This window comes from Paroedura picta, chromosome 1, assembly GCF_049243985.1.
Source record: "Paroedura picta isolate Pp20150507F chromosome 1, Ppicta_v3.0, whole genome shotgun sequence".
NCBI classification, from domain to species: domain Eukaryota; kingdom Metazoa; phylum Chordata; class Lepidosauria; order Squamata; family Gekkonidae; genus Paroedura; species Paroedura picta.
This window is the reverse complement of record NC_135369.1, coordinates 134,530,088-134,546,736: the sequence shown is the minus strand read 5'-3', so window position 1 is coordinate 134,546,736 and position 16,649 is coordinate 134,530,088. Positions and strand designations below refer to the sequence as shown.

Genomic DNA, 16,649 nt, shown 5'->3' with positions numbered 1-16,649 from the left:
CCCACCCCTTCTGGTTTATTGCTTCCTTCATTTTTAGTTCTTATTTACTTCCATCTTACTTTCACTGCAAACTTAAGAGTTTTTTTACCGGTGGTAGCAGCAATTCTTGCTTCTATTTCAGACATATCAGCACTCATCCGCTTGCCTTCTCCAGAAACAAGGGTAGACTGTTGCCGCCCACGAACATCTGACAGACTTTCCACGCTGCTACCACGAGATGGAGGTAAACTCAAGCGGCCAGGTTCTCCCTGTAGAAAAATAGTTTTAGAAGGATTAAAAACCTAATTTCTGAAACAGTTGAAAAATGTACTTTGATGATACCTGAGGGACTGTAACTTCCTTTGCTTGCATTTCCTCACCGATCTCTCCCTCCAACCCAATATTTTAATGGCTGTATTTATGTTTATGCATGCATTTTAACTTTGGGTAAGACCGTAGTGTTGCAACCATTTAAAGGTTAGGAAGCTCTTCTGATCTGATTTCTATGTACTTACAGTGAGCTTCCTTAACATTATTATGAGCATTCTTACCGACTGCTTTGCTGAATTTTTCATCTGTTGGGCCAGTTTTGATTCTAGGCGTTTAATAGTATCATTGGTAGCAGTTCCTTGAAAATCATTTGGTTCCACATTAGCATCACTCTTGTTACTGGTGTTTGTTGAAGTCATATCCATGAATGAACCTATAAATATTACAAGTATGGTACTTTAGTTGAGAAATCAGCCATGAATTTCATTTATTGTTCAATGCATCCTACAGCTTCTTGGTTTTAGAAACATTTTAAAAAGTACCCACCAGACCGTGTCATTACTGAAGTAGGTGTAATCTAGCATCTGAAAACTGAGTTGAATTGAAAAAAAACAATCACCAGGAAACAAGACAAAGTTTTTATGATTGACTAGTAGAAAGACCCATTTTAAAAACAGGCTGGGGGCCAGGTGTTGCCTTTTCCTGAAAGCCAGGAGGCTAGGAAAGGGGGTGGGGGGACTGAGTGTGGTCAGAGCTGGGCGCTGACCTCCTGCCAATCCCTCCTCCTAGCAAGTGCTGAAAGCAGCATGAAAGAAAGTTGGAGCAGTGAAGAGCCTCTGGCCCTCATTGGGGGAGTGCCCTCTCAATGAGGGCCAATCAGAGGCCTGGCAGGCTGTTGGAAGCATGGTAAGCTTTTGATAGGTTGCTAAGGGTGAAGCTCACTTAAAAAGCAGACTGGAAACCAGTGACAGGCTCCCTGCCAACTCTCATTGTGGGGTGAGGGTTCCTGGCCCACTGCCAAGAAATGCAGGAAGGGGGTCGGGGCAGATCGCGGCATATCCCGGACTGCTCCAGGGGGGGGTGGTACAGGTGGAGCAAATTGCGCAGGCCGCCTTTTCACTGCATGGTGGCAAGAGAGCAGGAGGGCATTGGCAGGGGGCAGCCAGCAGCAGCTCAGACCTGTCCATGGAGGAGATGGGCTGCTTTCCCAATGCCAGTTGGTACAAGCAGAGACGACCCGTCAGCAGAAGATTAATAAACAGAAAGAAATGCCAAGCTGGCGATGGCAAAAAGCTTTATTCAGAACGAGTTCCTAGGTATAAAACGTTGTTTTCATATTTTACTTCCTCAGTAAACTTATTTCTGAATTGTTTTTTCCCCAGGGATACATTTCCAGCATGTGTTTTTTAAATTATGCATCATCATCATTGTCACTACAATCCAACCACTTATGTACCTGTGCTAGTGGCAGAGTTGCTTTGGCCTTCATCCGAATACTGGCAAGGATACTGTAGAGGTTCATCAGCTCCTGGAAAGTACTGCAAGAGGCAAAAGCAGAACAACAAACATTTTATCCTAGTGACTATGACAGTGCAAAATAATGCACACTATGGCATCTGTCTCCCACACAGGATGTTCCAGAAATCTGAGGTTTACCTTGTGACTGGAAAGAAATCTCTCCCTTTCCTACATCTGACTGAGAAATTTCATTTCATAAAATCACCACCAAAATCCCTTTTAGCATTTATTAACTGGTAGAAAGTAAGCCTTTTCAATACCTCTGATTCAAGCTTTTATTTTACCCTGCTGGCTTGTCTTATGCTTTAAAGCTTCTTTTAGATCTTCTAAAAATATAAAACCCACTATTTTCATGTTGCCTTCACTTAACTTTACTCTTCCACACTGGTCTTCTCCCCCTTCCCAGAACTTTCCATGTCTTGTATTCTCTTGTTTCAAAGAGCTATATTATGGCATTCTGACATTATCTAAGATTAAAGGTTATACCTGCATCAAATGTGTCATTATTTTGACAATTTCCTCCATGGAAGGTCGTTGCGAGGGATCTTTTGACCAACAACGAGTCATTAAGCTCTCAATAGGCTTAGGTAAATTTTTAATTAGTGGTGGCCGAGTACCTATAAGCCAAAGCATATGAAACATCTATGTTTTTTTAAAGTATATTATGTACATTAATAGTTTTAAGAATTATATATATTTCTAAAATCTATTATACAGTCTCAACTACACTGAACAAATCACCTTTGATGAATTAGAAAAACAAATTCTGCTGCTCTCAATAATAGTTTTATAATCTTTCATCTGCTCAATAACATGCATATTGAAAGATTTCACAGGAGTGAATGTAGGAATTATTTTACCCATTTGCAATGTTATGTTGAAACACTATGACCAGTTTATGGAGGAGAACATGAATTCTGAATGGCAAAGGGACTAATGTTATGCTTCCTCTAAACGCTCAATGAAATATTTACCTGTGCTTTTAAGATTGTCAAATTACTCCTCAAGCACTCCTGTAAAATATTCAAACATTACTTTCCCAGCCTATAGATGAAGGACAGAAGCACAACACATCTTTATTATAATTTATAAGAAAAGAACTAGAAACCAAGCATCACACAGAGGATTATTTTTCTATGCTGGGCTAAGTATCAGATATTGATGCATTCTAAAAGTGGTAATTTGTGTTTCTTTTTGAAAACCCTGTTTAATTGACAAATGATTATTCACCATAAAACAATTTCTGAGTAAATATAATAGTGTTCATGTTAAAGATGGATATCACAAAATCATTAACATTTTGGCACATATGGCAAGGACTAAATTACAGATATCACCTGTTGCATTCTGAAAAATGACAATCAAACCAAATGTGAAAACTGTAGACATTTTTAAAAACACTTCCTCCAAATTATAGAGGAAGTTGGACAGGCAGGGGGAATGGTTTTTAAGCAGCAAAATAATTATTAAGGAGTACAAAATACTCTCACTTTTGGGATCCCTCTACTGAAGGATACTCTCCTTCTTACTTGCTCCCCCATTTTTCTGATAAAAAGAGCTTCCACATGTAGGGTGAGATGGTAGAACATTCAGAAGTACTTCTTAGCTACCAGCTGTTTCACAAAATTTCAACTTACCATTATGAACTGCCCACATGATTCGAAAAGCAGGACCACCAATCTCATCAAAAGGTTTTCTACGAGTTATCACTTCCCATAGAATAATACCCCAACTGAATACATCACATTTTTCACTGTAATTGCTACCTGAAAAAAATAGTTGTACAGTGTGTGTGGTTTTAGTTGTTGTATTCATTGACTATTAACAAAGTGACAGAACTAGAAACACCACTTTTTTGGAGATGGTTATTTTATGGGTGTGATGATAAATCAGATTCACTTTGTACTAAAGAATTTTCAACTGTAATCTGAAAGCCTGATGACTGTATTCATGTATACCTTTCCCCCTCAGTGCACAAAAAAGCTTACAAGTATATTAAACATTACAATTATAAAGTATGTTTTCCTTATTTAAGCAGCTAAATGGAACTACAGCAACTAACCTCCCATACTGTGGGTTATAAAATCCAAAATATATTGCAACAATTTCAGGTTTTTTAAACTAGTATGAGAGAATGGGGCAATTCAGAAGGTACTATGGCAAGGTGGCAATTGAGGGTGGGGAAGAACCTTCCTGAAAACCCAGGCTCTCCAGCTGACAACTGTTTTATCTGGTGTCTGGCATCACATAGGCCTCAAATGCATGCAGTTCTAGAGCTACAGATCAATCACTAAGAAAACCCTACTCATAGGGCATTTTCACACACACTAGTAACCTACTTTCAATTGACTTCCAATGCATTGTGCAATTGGATTTTGCTGTGTGAAATGGCAAAATCCACTTGCATATAGTCACTAAAGTGCATTGAAACTGCAATATAGAGCATGTGTGGAAGCCAACAGACACCCTGTGAGAGAGGTGGGGCTGAAAAAGCTGCTCTGAGACAAACAGCTCTGTGAGAACAGCTCTAACAGGATTGTGACTGGCCCAAAGTCTCCCAGCAGGCTGCATGTGGAGGAATGGAGAGTCAAACCTGGTTCATGATATTAGCGGCCACCACTTGCCAATTAGAGGCCAGCTGGCTCTTGATGTAGTGGTTCTTCAAAACATAATTTCACCACAGAATTTACCATAAAATGAAATAATAATGCTCACGCAATGCCAGTAATATAATGTATTGAATGGTAGTTCATTACCTTCAAATACTTCTGGTGCCATCCAAGCAGCACTTCCCTTATTGTTGGTCATGTGTGTCTGAATATCACAAGCTGTACCAAAATCACAGATTTTTAAAACTGTCCCCCCTGCCACCAAGAGCAAACTGTTAAAGAGAAAAAAAAGTTGAATAGGTTTTAAACTATGTGATAGTTATTACACTAAAAATGTTAAAAAGCGTAGACAAAGCGACAGACCTAGGACTGTTTTATGAATAGTTCATCATTAAACAGCATTATTTTTATACACATATTTTTAAAATTAATCCTCTTATTGGCTATACTTTTATTGTTGTATTGTCAATAGACTAGTACTCAGTATTTAAGCATTACATACTGCCAATTAATTGTGATGCTCTTAAAAATCTTAACAATGGTAACTGTTCCACTATATATTTCTGGCAAGGCCTTGGAGGAGGAGTTTGTCTCATGGCTTAAGTGCCACTCAGTGCTTAACACCCACTCAGGGCGGCTGCCCCACCCGAGTGCCTCCTCCTCCAATTGGCTTGCCTGTCTGTCCAGCAGCCAGTCAATTGCCTTCTATCCCCCACCCCTGACCGCCCCCTCCTCCTTTCACTTCCCTCTGAGGCTCAGAGTCTGCAGATCTCTGCTGCTTGAGAGCTGCCCCTGCTGGTGAGTTCCATAACAGCTGCCTGCAGCCTTCCCGGGTTCTGGGGGGACAGACAGGCCATCTGCAGAGTTCTTCCACCCCACCCCCCAATCTAGCGCCCGCTGTATTCCTGAATGCAACAGGCTTTGCCCCTAGTATGGGCATAAGGTTCATAGTTCTGACACTGAATAGTTCAATGACAAGCAAATTATCATTGCTTACATCCCATCTAAAAAACAGACATTATACATTAAAGTGATTTCTAAGTGGAACACAAAATAGGTTAGTAGACCTCCTGAATGGTTAGTAGACCTCCTGAATTTAGGGGACCGGCTTATGTAACTGCTGAAAACGTACTTTGGTGGTTTTAAGTCTCTGTGAATAAGAGCCTTCGGTTTCATGCTGTGAAGATATGCCACTCCTTGGGAACACTGTAAGCACCAACTCATTGCATGTGCAGCAGTGTAGTAAGGCAGAGGCTCAGCACCATGTAGGACTGGAAAACAAAGGTACAAACTAAAAAGAACTTCATTGTATATTACAGCAGATAAAACAATGGCGACACTACTTTTGGGAGCAGGAAGTCTTTGTTCTAATTGGAAATTCATCTAAGAGCATGGTGAGGCCAATTGAATTGTAACTCAAGTAACAAAACTGCTCTCAACCATTTGTTTTCGGTGCCAATGAGCAATAAATGCCAAGACTGGGCACAAAAATAAGGCCCATGGTCATATAAAGTGCACCACTTAAGTGAAAGTTAGAAAGCTTACTTTCTTCTGCCAACAGAAATGCCATGTTTCAGTGCTTGTGGTAAAGAGATCAATCGTTGCTTGCCATCAGTACAATTCAACCTATATTTGCAATCCAGGTACTCAGTATCATTTTGGCAGCTTTGGGGAAATGTGATAAATGATGATCTGTGAAATGCATGGTCATGGCAAACCAATTATACAACCATTTTTACTTGGCATAACATTACACTAGCTTTTTTGCCCATACCTGAATTATCTTGCAAAATAAATCATAAAGGGACGTTACAGTGTGGGGGGATATTACAAACTGTATAATCATTAGTACTCATAATCATGCCTTATTGTACTTATATATTTCTATTTTGTGTAATGTTTTATTACTGTATTTTTCTATCTTATGTAAAATGAAAAGTTATTTGTCATAAAACAAGAGGTACTCACCGTTATAGAGAGAGCCTCCCTCAGCATATTCCATAACAAGACATACCTGAGCAGAGCACACAAGGTAAGAAAAACTCAGCTTTTATAATGCACATTTCCTTTTAAAAACATACTGCACAAAAATAGCCAAAACAGAAGAAATGTGTAATGTTTATTATGCAACCCTGATTGCAAGGTGCTAGAATCTTTAAATAGAGTAGAATTCATATAAAGCTTGAGGTTTCCCCCCAGAATTGTTTTAAAAAGTTTAAATATCCAATTTAAACAACACCAGTAAAGGCAACTGACAGCTTATGTCAGCCACAATCTTACTGTGATTTCAAAATCTTAAAAATGGTACAACTTACTGGGTTCAGACAAGCTCCATACAACTTGACAATATTAGGATGGTTCACACGTGACAACTGTCGAAGCTGGAATAAAGAAGTTAGAATATAAAGGCCAAATACTTGGATATCACTGTTTTTTTGGATTTTTCCATATATGAATATAATCTTCTACTACCATATCATCTGCTATGATGAAATATTTGGTATGGAATTAGAAAAATAGTTTTAACACAGTATAGGGGACCGGTCCTCTGCTTGGTGTAATGATAGGAGCACGAGTTCTAATCTGGTTTGATTCCACGCTCCCCCATATGCAACCAGTTGGGTGAGTGACCTTGGGCTTGCCTCAGAACTGATAAAGCTGTTCTGACTAGGCAGTAATTTCAGGGCTCTCTCAACCTTACTTACTTCACAGGGTATCTGTTGTGGGGAGAGGACAGGAAAGGCGACTGTAAACTGCTTTGAGACTCCTTCGGGTAGCGAAAAGTGGCATATAAGAACCAACTCTTCGTCTTTAGATGCTGCTGAGCTTCACATACAATAACAGACTTTAATAAAAAAGACTGACTATGATCCCTGTGCTTTCCCTCTTCAAGGGCAACTTTTCATTGGTTCACTGCTATAGTGACCCTTGCTATGCATAATGACGTACAACAACATCAACATGCAGAATGACATAAACAAGAGATTAAATCCTAATCTGAGTTTTCAGTGCATGCCAGAGAATGGGAGAGTGGGGTGACTACAAATAGTGTCTAACTCTCAAGGCTGGTCAAAATTTGATTTCAATAGACTTATGTCACAGTGAAAGAGCCTCTTGTGGTGCAGAGTGGTAAGGCAGCAAACATGCAGTCTGAAAGCTTTGCCCATGAGGCTGGGAGTTCAAGTTTGACTCAGCCTTCCATCCTTCCGAGGTTGGTAAAATGAGTACCCAGCTTGCTGGAGGGTAAACGGTAATGACTGGGGAAGGCACTGGAAAACCACCCCATATTGAGTCTGCCATGAAAACGCTAGAGGGCGTCACCCCAAGGGTCAGACATGACTCGGTGCATGCACAGGGAATACCTTTACCTTTTTTATGTCACAGTGAATTTGTACAAAATCACAACACAATCAACATGAAGGAGATATGTACTAGGGCAAGGATTACTGAAATCTGAGTGAACATATTAAGAATATGCAGCAAACTGGTATGTTCTATACACAGTCCCCTTCCCGTTATAGAATTACTTCCTGAACTATCTTGCTATAGTACAGCCCGATTATTTTTATAGAAAAGCTTTCCTGAACAACTTTGTTTTACATAATTTGCAGAATGATGGGACCTTTCCTGACCTCAACAGGCCATTTCACCAGGTGGGGGTGGGTGGGCCACAACCAAGAAAACACTTATATGGTATATTGTTTATCTTGCCTGTTGGCAGAGTGGCACCTGCAGAAATTCTGAAACGTGAGTGGGAGTTAGCATGGTGGAACCTAGGAGAAAGATGGCCCTGCAGATATGAGGTCCAAGGTCATGTGGGACATTGTACATGACATGTATGGTACCATGACTTGAACCCAATAGCTGATGGGCAGCAAATGGAATAATGGGCAGTGAATGGAATGATTGAGGGGTGGGAGCAATGTGTGTGCCCTGTCTAGCTCCTGAAAATAACCAGGCTGTGGCATGCTGTACCAACTGGAGACTTGGGGTTGATTCAAGGTCAGAGCCACTAATATTGATGTTCCAGGGGAGATAGAGGTCTGAAGGGTTTCAAATTCAGATCAAGAACACACCTAAATACATGTTATGATACAACCAGACAGGTATAAGCACCCTTACAAGTGTTTAGGTTAATAAAAAGCATTTCCAACTAGACTATAAGTTATGATGAATGTGGCAGGCCCAAGGTCAACCAGCATCAGAGATTTTAAGTCCAATACCAACAACTCCAGCAGATTGTTTCTAGGATATATTCTAAGAGAAATAGCAAATATGATAATTTAGGGGCATTACTTAAAACTCCCACACAAGATAGTGTTACTGTGGCAAAAAGGAAATCTGCCAGTATTAAAAAATGTAATGTAAAACTGTACCTCTACAATGAAGGCTTTTCTTTCAGATTCACTTTCTATTTGTTTAATGGCCACATCTTTTCCTCGCCATTTTGCTTTGCATACCACACCGAAGGCTCCTCTTCCAACAACCTGGATCAACACAAGATAACTTTGAGATAAATATTCCATAAATGATTTACATGGGCCAAAACCATTATTGTATTATGATTTTAGGAGGAAAAATGAAATCACACTGTTCAGGTTTTAACACAGGCTTGTACAACTTGCAATTTACTAAACCAAACAAATATAAACCCCCAGTCAAGATGCTCAGTATGTGGACCCCTCATGAGCTCAGGACTCTGGGTTCTTCTTTTTGTCTCACATGACAGATGTCATGTGATTTTTCTGCCATAAAATTTCAATTCAATGAGGCCTGTACTGTCTGTAGGGATCTATGGTAGACTTCATGATTGCAAAAACTGACCACCATTTTAAATCATCAATATCCTACATTCAAATATCCCACCTTTTCTCCACAACAATGGATCCTATGTTTCTACATGCTGATTCTGTACAGTAATTCAATTACTGACAAAAAATATTTTGAGTCACAACAGACTAGAACCCAGACCTAAGAGGCATCACAACTCTTTCACATAATGTTGGCAAAAGGCATAACTCCAATGACTGTGTGATGATAAACACTTATGCCCATTTATTTTTCTTTCTGCCTCCTTCACTTAATTGTACAAGCCATTTGTCAGGAGACAAGTATGGTCTTAGAAGAAGTAGTCTTTTAACCCTCAAATATCCTGCACTGCTGTGGAAAAAGTAGCACAATAATACGGTGGCTGTGTATTTTTTTCCTCCCATGCTTAGGAAACCAGGGTTCATAAACATAAGGATAAGTATTAGAATGAACATAACTATAAAGCCAAATGCGACACCTTGAATTTTCTCTGGCCAAGCTGATCAGGGAGCAGAACCTCCATTATGACAACATCACTTACCCTGATCCAAAGAATGTTTGGCTTCACTATATGAAAACATGGCAGACCTTCTCACCCAGTTGACGGATGCTTGTTTAATGGGAAAGCACCCTAGAGACCCCTGGGATAACTGAATAAGGCACCTTCTAGATATAAGTAGTTCGATATAAATCAATAGTCAGAGTAATTATGTTTCTTTCCCCACAAAAACAAATGTGGTTGACAATGAGAAGCACTAGATGAATCAAGAACAATTTCATTTCATGGCTTATATATTTTAGTTCATAGAATGTGTGAAATTCAGAAAGACATCATCATGTGCCCACTTCACCATGTATACTGGAAAGTTGCAGTCAATCCGCTTTTCTGCATGTACATGCATATTACACAAAGGCAGGATTGTTGCAAGCAGTAATGTAAACAGTGCTTTCTTGCCCATGTGAGACAAGAACTTTGCTTGAAACACCTTTGGCAGGCAGAAAATTGCTAAACCCTGGGGTTTCTTGACAGCCCTGGAGGGGTTTCCTTAGTGGGTGATCCACCCCCCCTCATTTCCAATAGGATAAGGGAACCCAAAATGCTACTTGGCATTTGGTACTTCAAATACTGTGACTTTTACCTTCCACCCTTAAGCCTATAATATTTCAGTTGAAATCTTCAACACACTAATATGGGACACAGTTTGTTGTGTGCATAGGTTGACATACCTTGTATGATCTCAGATCTTAACACAATTTATGGCTTAACAAGATTTAATGGCAGTATCTTAATTAAAAAAAAGTTTGGCATTTATGAAAGAGCACTTTGAACATATCCTAAGAACCACTCCAATACCAACGAATAAATACAATTACACTGTAGGTAAGGGGGAGGGAAAAACAGCTTCCAAGTAGATGTGAACCCCAGTACCTCTTTGAAATTAATCCTCGGGGCAAGACATCCATGGCATTGCTGCCAAACTTTACCTGGAGGCACCAAGGTTGCAATTCTATGTGGGCCCGTAGAAACAATGCGAAGGGGGGGGGGATGTCTTCCGAATCCTGCCAGGTGTTCCTCCCCGGAAATCACCTGCGCGCCCACTAAGAGTTCAGGACTCACCTCTTCCACCTCAATCTCTTTGTAGTCAATTTCTTCGAAGTTGAGTACCGGCGAGGTTTCGATCATGTCAGCAGAGCTGGCAGAAGACATCCCTTCACTTGCGGCGGAGTTCGTGCGAGCTTGTAGGTGAGCGGGCGGCGGGGGCGCGCCTGGGGCAGGGGCAGGGGCTGGGCCCGGCGGGGAGGGGAGGGGACCTGTGTGGGGCTCCTGGCGCCGGGCTGCTCCTCCGGCCCTCCCAGGCTCAGCCGCAGCGGCGGAAGGAGGGCCTGGCGGGGTCACCCCCTGAACCGCGGAAAGGCCTCATGCGAGGCTCTTCCGCCGCGGCTTTAGCGGGTCCGCCTGGCAGGCCGGCCCGCGGGGGCCTGACGCGACATCCCGCGCCTCGCTGCCCTCTCGCAGGCCGCGGCCTCCGCTCGGTCGGCGCCTGGGAGCTGCGCGGGCGGCCGCCCCCCCTCTCTTTCCCTCCCTCCGGCGGAGGGCTGAATGAGCAGGACGGGGAGAGCCGCTCAAAGGCCAGCCCCGGGCAAGGCCGCGCCGCTCGCCGCCCCGGGCATCGGGGCCCCTGCCAGGCAGCGAGGAGGCCGCACGCGCTCCCCGGCGGGCTCCTTCTCGCGCTCCGGCTCCTGCGGCGGCTACTGAGGCAGCCCCACCACGGCCATGGCCTGGCCCAAGCTGTCGCCGTAGCACCAGCTGCCGCTCCTCCTCTTTCCTTCCGCCCTCCGCCGCCTCCCTCTTTCCGGAGCGCCCCCGCCGCCTGCCGCCTTTGCCGCCTCCCAGAGGCCGCCAGGGGAATGGGGGACGGAGCGCCGCGCCGGGCCGGGCCGGGCCTGCAGCCCTCCGAGGCGGAGGCGCTTTCCCTTGCCCGAGGGGAGGTGCAGGAAGACGGCGAGCCTCTCTTGAACCACTCCGGTCCTTTAGCCGGAGCATGCGAGGGCCAGCGAGGGGAGAAACTGCCATTTACACACGCACCCCCCCCCCACCCCCGCTTGGGGGAGGCTCCTGGGCCTTTAAAAGTTTGCCTAACTGGCAGGAAGCGAGGAGTGGAGGCTTGCCTCCAGCACGGTTTGAATTTGGACCTGTCAAAAGTTTGCCGCAACCCAATTGGAGGAGATGGCAACCCAATGTCATAGAGCAATTTCTCCATAGCTTTCCTCCCAGTTTGGAAACAGCAAAAAGGAGGAATAGAGGAAATTGGATTTTGTTTCCTGCGGGAAGGGGTGGGAGGTAAAAGATGGAAATACTAATTTGTTTTGTGGATTTAGCCATCTTTTTGATCAGCAGGCCCTGAAGAAGTTTGCAATGTTTTTAGAAAACAAACTATTAATATGCACATTGTCTCTATTCAACCTCATGATTGTGATTTAAACAGTTTTCCCCCTGCCATTTTGTAACTGATCAGTTACAAATGGATAATGAAACTACATACAACTAGATACCAAAACAAAAACCAGTTTTCCCATTCCATTTTGGAACTGATCAACTGGATAATGAAAGTACAGACAACTAGTTAATAAACCAGGGAAATTACTGGCTTGGCAACTGAGATTAAAAAAGGATAGTAAAATAATAAGATTAGGAAAGAAGAAAAATGCCCTTTGATCAACTAACATAAGAAAGAATTTTACAGATATCCTAGTTTAAATACTGAAAAAACAGCAAAGGAAAATCTAATAGATGAATATCTCTCTAATCAACATTTATGGGGCCTCACAAAACATCAATTATACAATTTCAATGAATCTATCAAAAACAAATTATGAAGGCAATACAAAAAAGTAAAATTAATAAAACACCAGGACCTGATGTTTTGCTAGCTGGCTATTATAAAACTTTTAAGGATGTTTTAGTACAGTCAATGTGAATAATGTTTAATGGGATATTAGTGAAAGGGATAACACCTGGAAAGAAGCAAACATGGTGTTAAACCCCAACATGACAAAGAAACCAAGGTGCCAAGAATTATAGACCCACTAGGGAAGAGAAAGAAGAGGACAGATAAGCTCCACCTTTGGCCCTCATTGACAGAGTGTTCTCTCCCTACTGGCTGCACACTCACGGGGAGGGCCAATCAGGTAGGGATTGAGTTGTCTGCATGCAATTTCAATTTATTGGCTGTCACTGACAGAGTGCAGTTTGAACTGATTGGCCCTCACTGACAGAGTGGTATCTCCCTACTGGCAGCATACTCCCAGGACTAATCAGGTAGGGAGTGGGTGGGCTGCAGGCAATTTCAACTTTATAATGTTAGTGAAGTGATGATAGTGATGTCAGCTTTTCTCACCTTTTTAACCATTGAGAAAGGCCTGAAACATTCTCAAGGCTTCAAGAAATCCCAGAAGTGGGATCTCCAGGTCTCAGCTGGAGGCCAGCATCCCTGCCACTGTTCAGGGATGCAAGCCTCCAGGTGGAACCAGAAGAACCCCCAGAATGAAAGGTCCTCTACAGATTGCAGAGATTAATTTCCTGGAGGAAAGGGCTGCTTGGGACGGGGACTATGAATAAGCCTTTGATGGTGTAGGAGATGTTGTTAGGTCAAGTGATTGTGTCATTGGAGTATATGTGGTGGCAAAGTTGGCATCTGGATTTGTTGCAAGCTATAGTATTGTTGTGGGTGAGGAGTTCGAGACTGGGGGGTGTCTGAAGGTTTTTCCCCTAGTACTTGGGAAAGAGAACTGTCATTATCCAGTAGAGGTTGTAAGTCACTGATGATGTGCTGTACTGTCATATGGCTTAATTTGGATATTATGATAGTTTACTAATTTGCCATAATTTGCATTTTCCTTATATCTCCACAGTTACAATGGTTTTTCATTTAGTTTGAGAAAGAGTGCATATAAACAAAAGTTCATGCCTTGAATAAATCTTTGTTGGTCATAAAGGTGCTATTGGACTCTATTTTTGTTGTGCTACATAGCTACCCAGAGAGAAAAGAGAGAGAGAACACAGAAGACAATTACCTCTCCATGTAGGAAATACCCGAGTGTCTCCCTCCTTGGATTGCTCTGAGAAGCCATTGGCCAGAAGGTCCATATTTAAAGGAAAAGAATCCCATAACAGTCAGTGAGCAAGTCAGAAAAGACTTACACCATCCTCCTGCAACATCATCTACCTATGCTCTAGCTACATCTTTTTAAAGCAATGGCAATTTGTACACCTTGGTATAGTGGTTAAGAGCAGTGGCATCTAATGTGGTGAGCTGGATTTAGAATTATACAGTTGGAAGGGACCTCATGGGTCATCGAGTCCAACCCCCTGAACTATGCAGGACACTCACAGCCCTACTGCTCATCCACTGTAACCTGCCACCCCCTTAAGCCTTTACAGAATCAGCTTCTCTGTCAGATGGCTATCTAGCCTCTGTTTAAAAATTTCCAAAGATGGGGAACCCACCACCTCCCGAGGAAGCCTATTCCACTGAGAAACCGCTCTGTCAGGAACTTCTTCCTGATGTTTAGATGGAATTTCTTTTGAATTTATTTCATCCCATTGGTTCTGGTCCATCCCTCTGGGGCAAGATTTGATATCCTGCTCCTCTCCATGATAGGTGTTTCCAGGGCAGAGGCTTTTCCTGGGTACCCTGGGTCCCAGACAGCCAGCAGAGGGACCTGCAGCCCCCCACCTCCAGAAGGCACACAAAGGCTGCTCCTGCTCCCCCCCCATGTTCTCTGAGTTGAAACTGGCCATGGCAACTTACTGGTAGCCAAGCATGCTACGAAGCTGGTTCCTTGATGAGAGTTATCACTCATAACTCGAATACAAAATATAGAGTGCCTGCTGAAGGTAATTCAAAATTGTTGTATGATTTCTGATTTAAAAATCAATAACAAAACAAGTTTTGATAAAAATATGAACTAGAATAAGAAGAAAATCCTTCAAAGGAAAACTGGTTTTATGATAGAAAAAAGATTAAATACCTGTATATATGGTTAACAAATCAAAATATTACTTTATTTCACAATAATTATTTCAAAATGTGGCAGGATGTAAAGAAAAATCTTCAAAATTTTGGATAGACTGCATTTATCTTTTATCAGAAGAATCTCAGTTATTAAAATAATGGTTCTACCCAAGATACTTTACCTTTTTCAAACAATTACAATAATAATCCTACTGTTTTAAAATATGGCAAAAAGACAACAAACTTTATATGGCAAAACCAAGAATCAGCTACAAAATTTTATCAGATGTCAAATATAGAGGAGGATTAAACCTACTGAATTTACAACTGTATTATGGAGTAACATGTTTAATTTGGTTAAAAGAATTGATATTATTGAAAAATGCTAGAATTTTAGATTTGGAAAGATTTAACTGGAGATTCAGGTGGCATGCATACCTATGGCATGAGAAAGATAGAATTCGTGCAGATTTTTTTCAAATCATTATATTAGGAATAGTTTATTGAAAGTTTGGAAAAAATACAAAGACAAATTGGAACCAAAAACTCTGTTATGGCTATCTCCATTAGAGGTGGTTTCTAGAGTAGAAAAAAATTAAATAGTAAGTGGATTACTTATGAAGATTTGTTGACTGATAAGGATTAAGAATTCAGACTTGAGGGATGAATTGAAGTTGGAGAAATAATGTGAATGGTTTAAATATCACCAGTTAAACAATATATACAAAAAGGACTCAAAAGTAGGGGGAAATAGAAGAGAGAAAAGTATTCAAGATATATGTTGCAATGCTAAGCAGCAGGTTCCAGAGAAAATCACAGGCCATTTGTGCAAACAATGGAGGAGAATATGTGAGCCATGACATGAAAGAATACTTGAGTAAAGAAGCAACAGAACATCAGCTTTACTGACACACAGCAGAATTCTTTAGCAGCCGTGGAAAAGGAGATTTACATTTGATAAGTGGACATCTTCCATCCGTTCCATTTATATTGGGCTTGTTATTCATAGAGAATAAATTGATACTTTTTAATCTTGCTGGCTACATGTTCCACTGTATCATATGTGTGTTCAGAATTAGATCTCTGAGGAAGACCCATTTTCAGGCTGAAATATGTTATGTCTATCACTGTAGATTTAGCATTGTATGGTGTACATTTTGTTATTTCAAAAATAACATGGTGTTATGAATGGCAGGATCCCTGCCTCACAGACTGGCACCCTGTCTTTCCACAACCAGTAGTACTGCTCAATAATCTATGCTTGTACCAAAGCCAGACCCTGTAAAAACCTGACAAGACACTGTTTGGACCAACTCCATCTTGGACCCCCCTCTTCAGCTTGTCTTTCACTATAGGTTGGGAATCACTGGTACCACCTGACTTAGGAATTGCTTTCCTCCTTTCCCGCCCACCCCATTTTATTGCTGATTTAGTGGCCTGGCTAAAACCTGTTTGTCCAAAGGCTCCTAGACAAACTTCTTTGTCTTTCACATATAGCTCATACTTGGCCCCTCTCTCAAGGGAAATCTCCAAACTCAGCAGCTAGACTTATTGAGACATGATGGTTCCATTTCTTAGACTCATTAACTCCTTTGTCTAAGCCCATCAACACCCATCTCTGGACCTGGCAAGGGTATTGCCCAACATCCTAGTCCATGGAAAATTCCATCATGTGCTCACCTGGGTTACATCACGTAGCCCCTCCCCCAAACATATATAAACTGTGGCTTCACAAAGCCATCTTGTGCTTTCTGATTCAAATCCATTAGAACACCCTTCACGCTGGTTCCTATTGTTGATCTTTGCCTCTCTACTCTTCAAGATCAGTAACTATATCAAAACCTCTTTATTATCATTATCATGATCCTTATCATTATTTCTGTTGTGTGTAACCCAGAGAAAGAGCACCTTATCTTTAGATGTCCTGTGGCAGGTAAGAATTGTATTT

The 16,649-nt window shown here is 41.7% G+C and overlaps 1 protein-coding gene across 2 annotated transcripts in view; it reads right to left on the bottom strand.

The window, feature by feature from the left end:
• MAP3K7 (mitogen-activated protein kinase kinase kinase 7) overlaps positions 1–11,597 on the bottom strand; it is a 32,232-nt gene extending 20,635 nt beyond the window's left edge. Inside the window, exons 1-11 of one of the 2 annotated variants that reach the window (XM_077304204.1) lie at positions 10,804–11,597; positions 8,753–8,863; positions 6,692–6,757; positions 6,345–6,390; positions 5,509–5,647; positions 4,524–4,648; positions 3,405–3,533; positions 2,254–2,384; positions 1,706–1,787; positions 531–682; positions 89–248 (exon numbers count right to left, since the gene is read on the bottom strand). In XM_077304204.1, the coding sequence (XP_077160319.1) occupies positions 89–248; positions 531–682; positions 1,706–1,787; positions 2,254–2,384; positions 3,405–3,533; positions 4,524–4,648; positions 5,509–5,647; positions 6,345–6,390; positions 6,692–6,757; positions 8,753–8,863; positions 10,804–10,893 (1,231 nt within the window). In that variant the 5' untranslated portion in view covers positions 10,894–11,597. The remainder of the gene's footprint in view (positions 1–88; positions 249–530; positions 683–1,705; positions 1,788–2,253; positions 2,385–3,404; positions 3,534–4,523; positions 4,649–5,508; positions 5,648–6,344; positions 6,391–6,691; positions 6,758–8,752; positions 8,864–10,803) is intronic. The other variant, XM_077304214.1, reaches the window with a different exon arrangement.
• Positions 11,598–16,649: the final 5,052 nt, after the last annotated feature.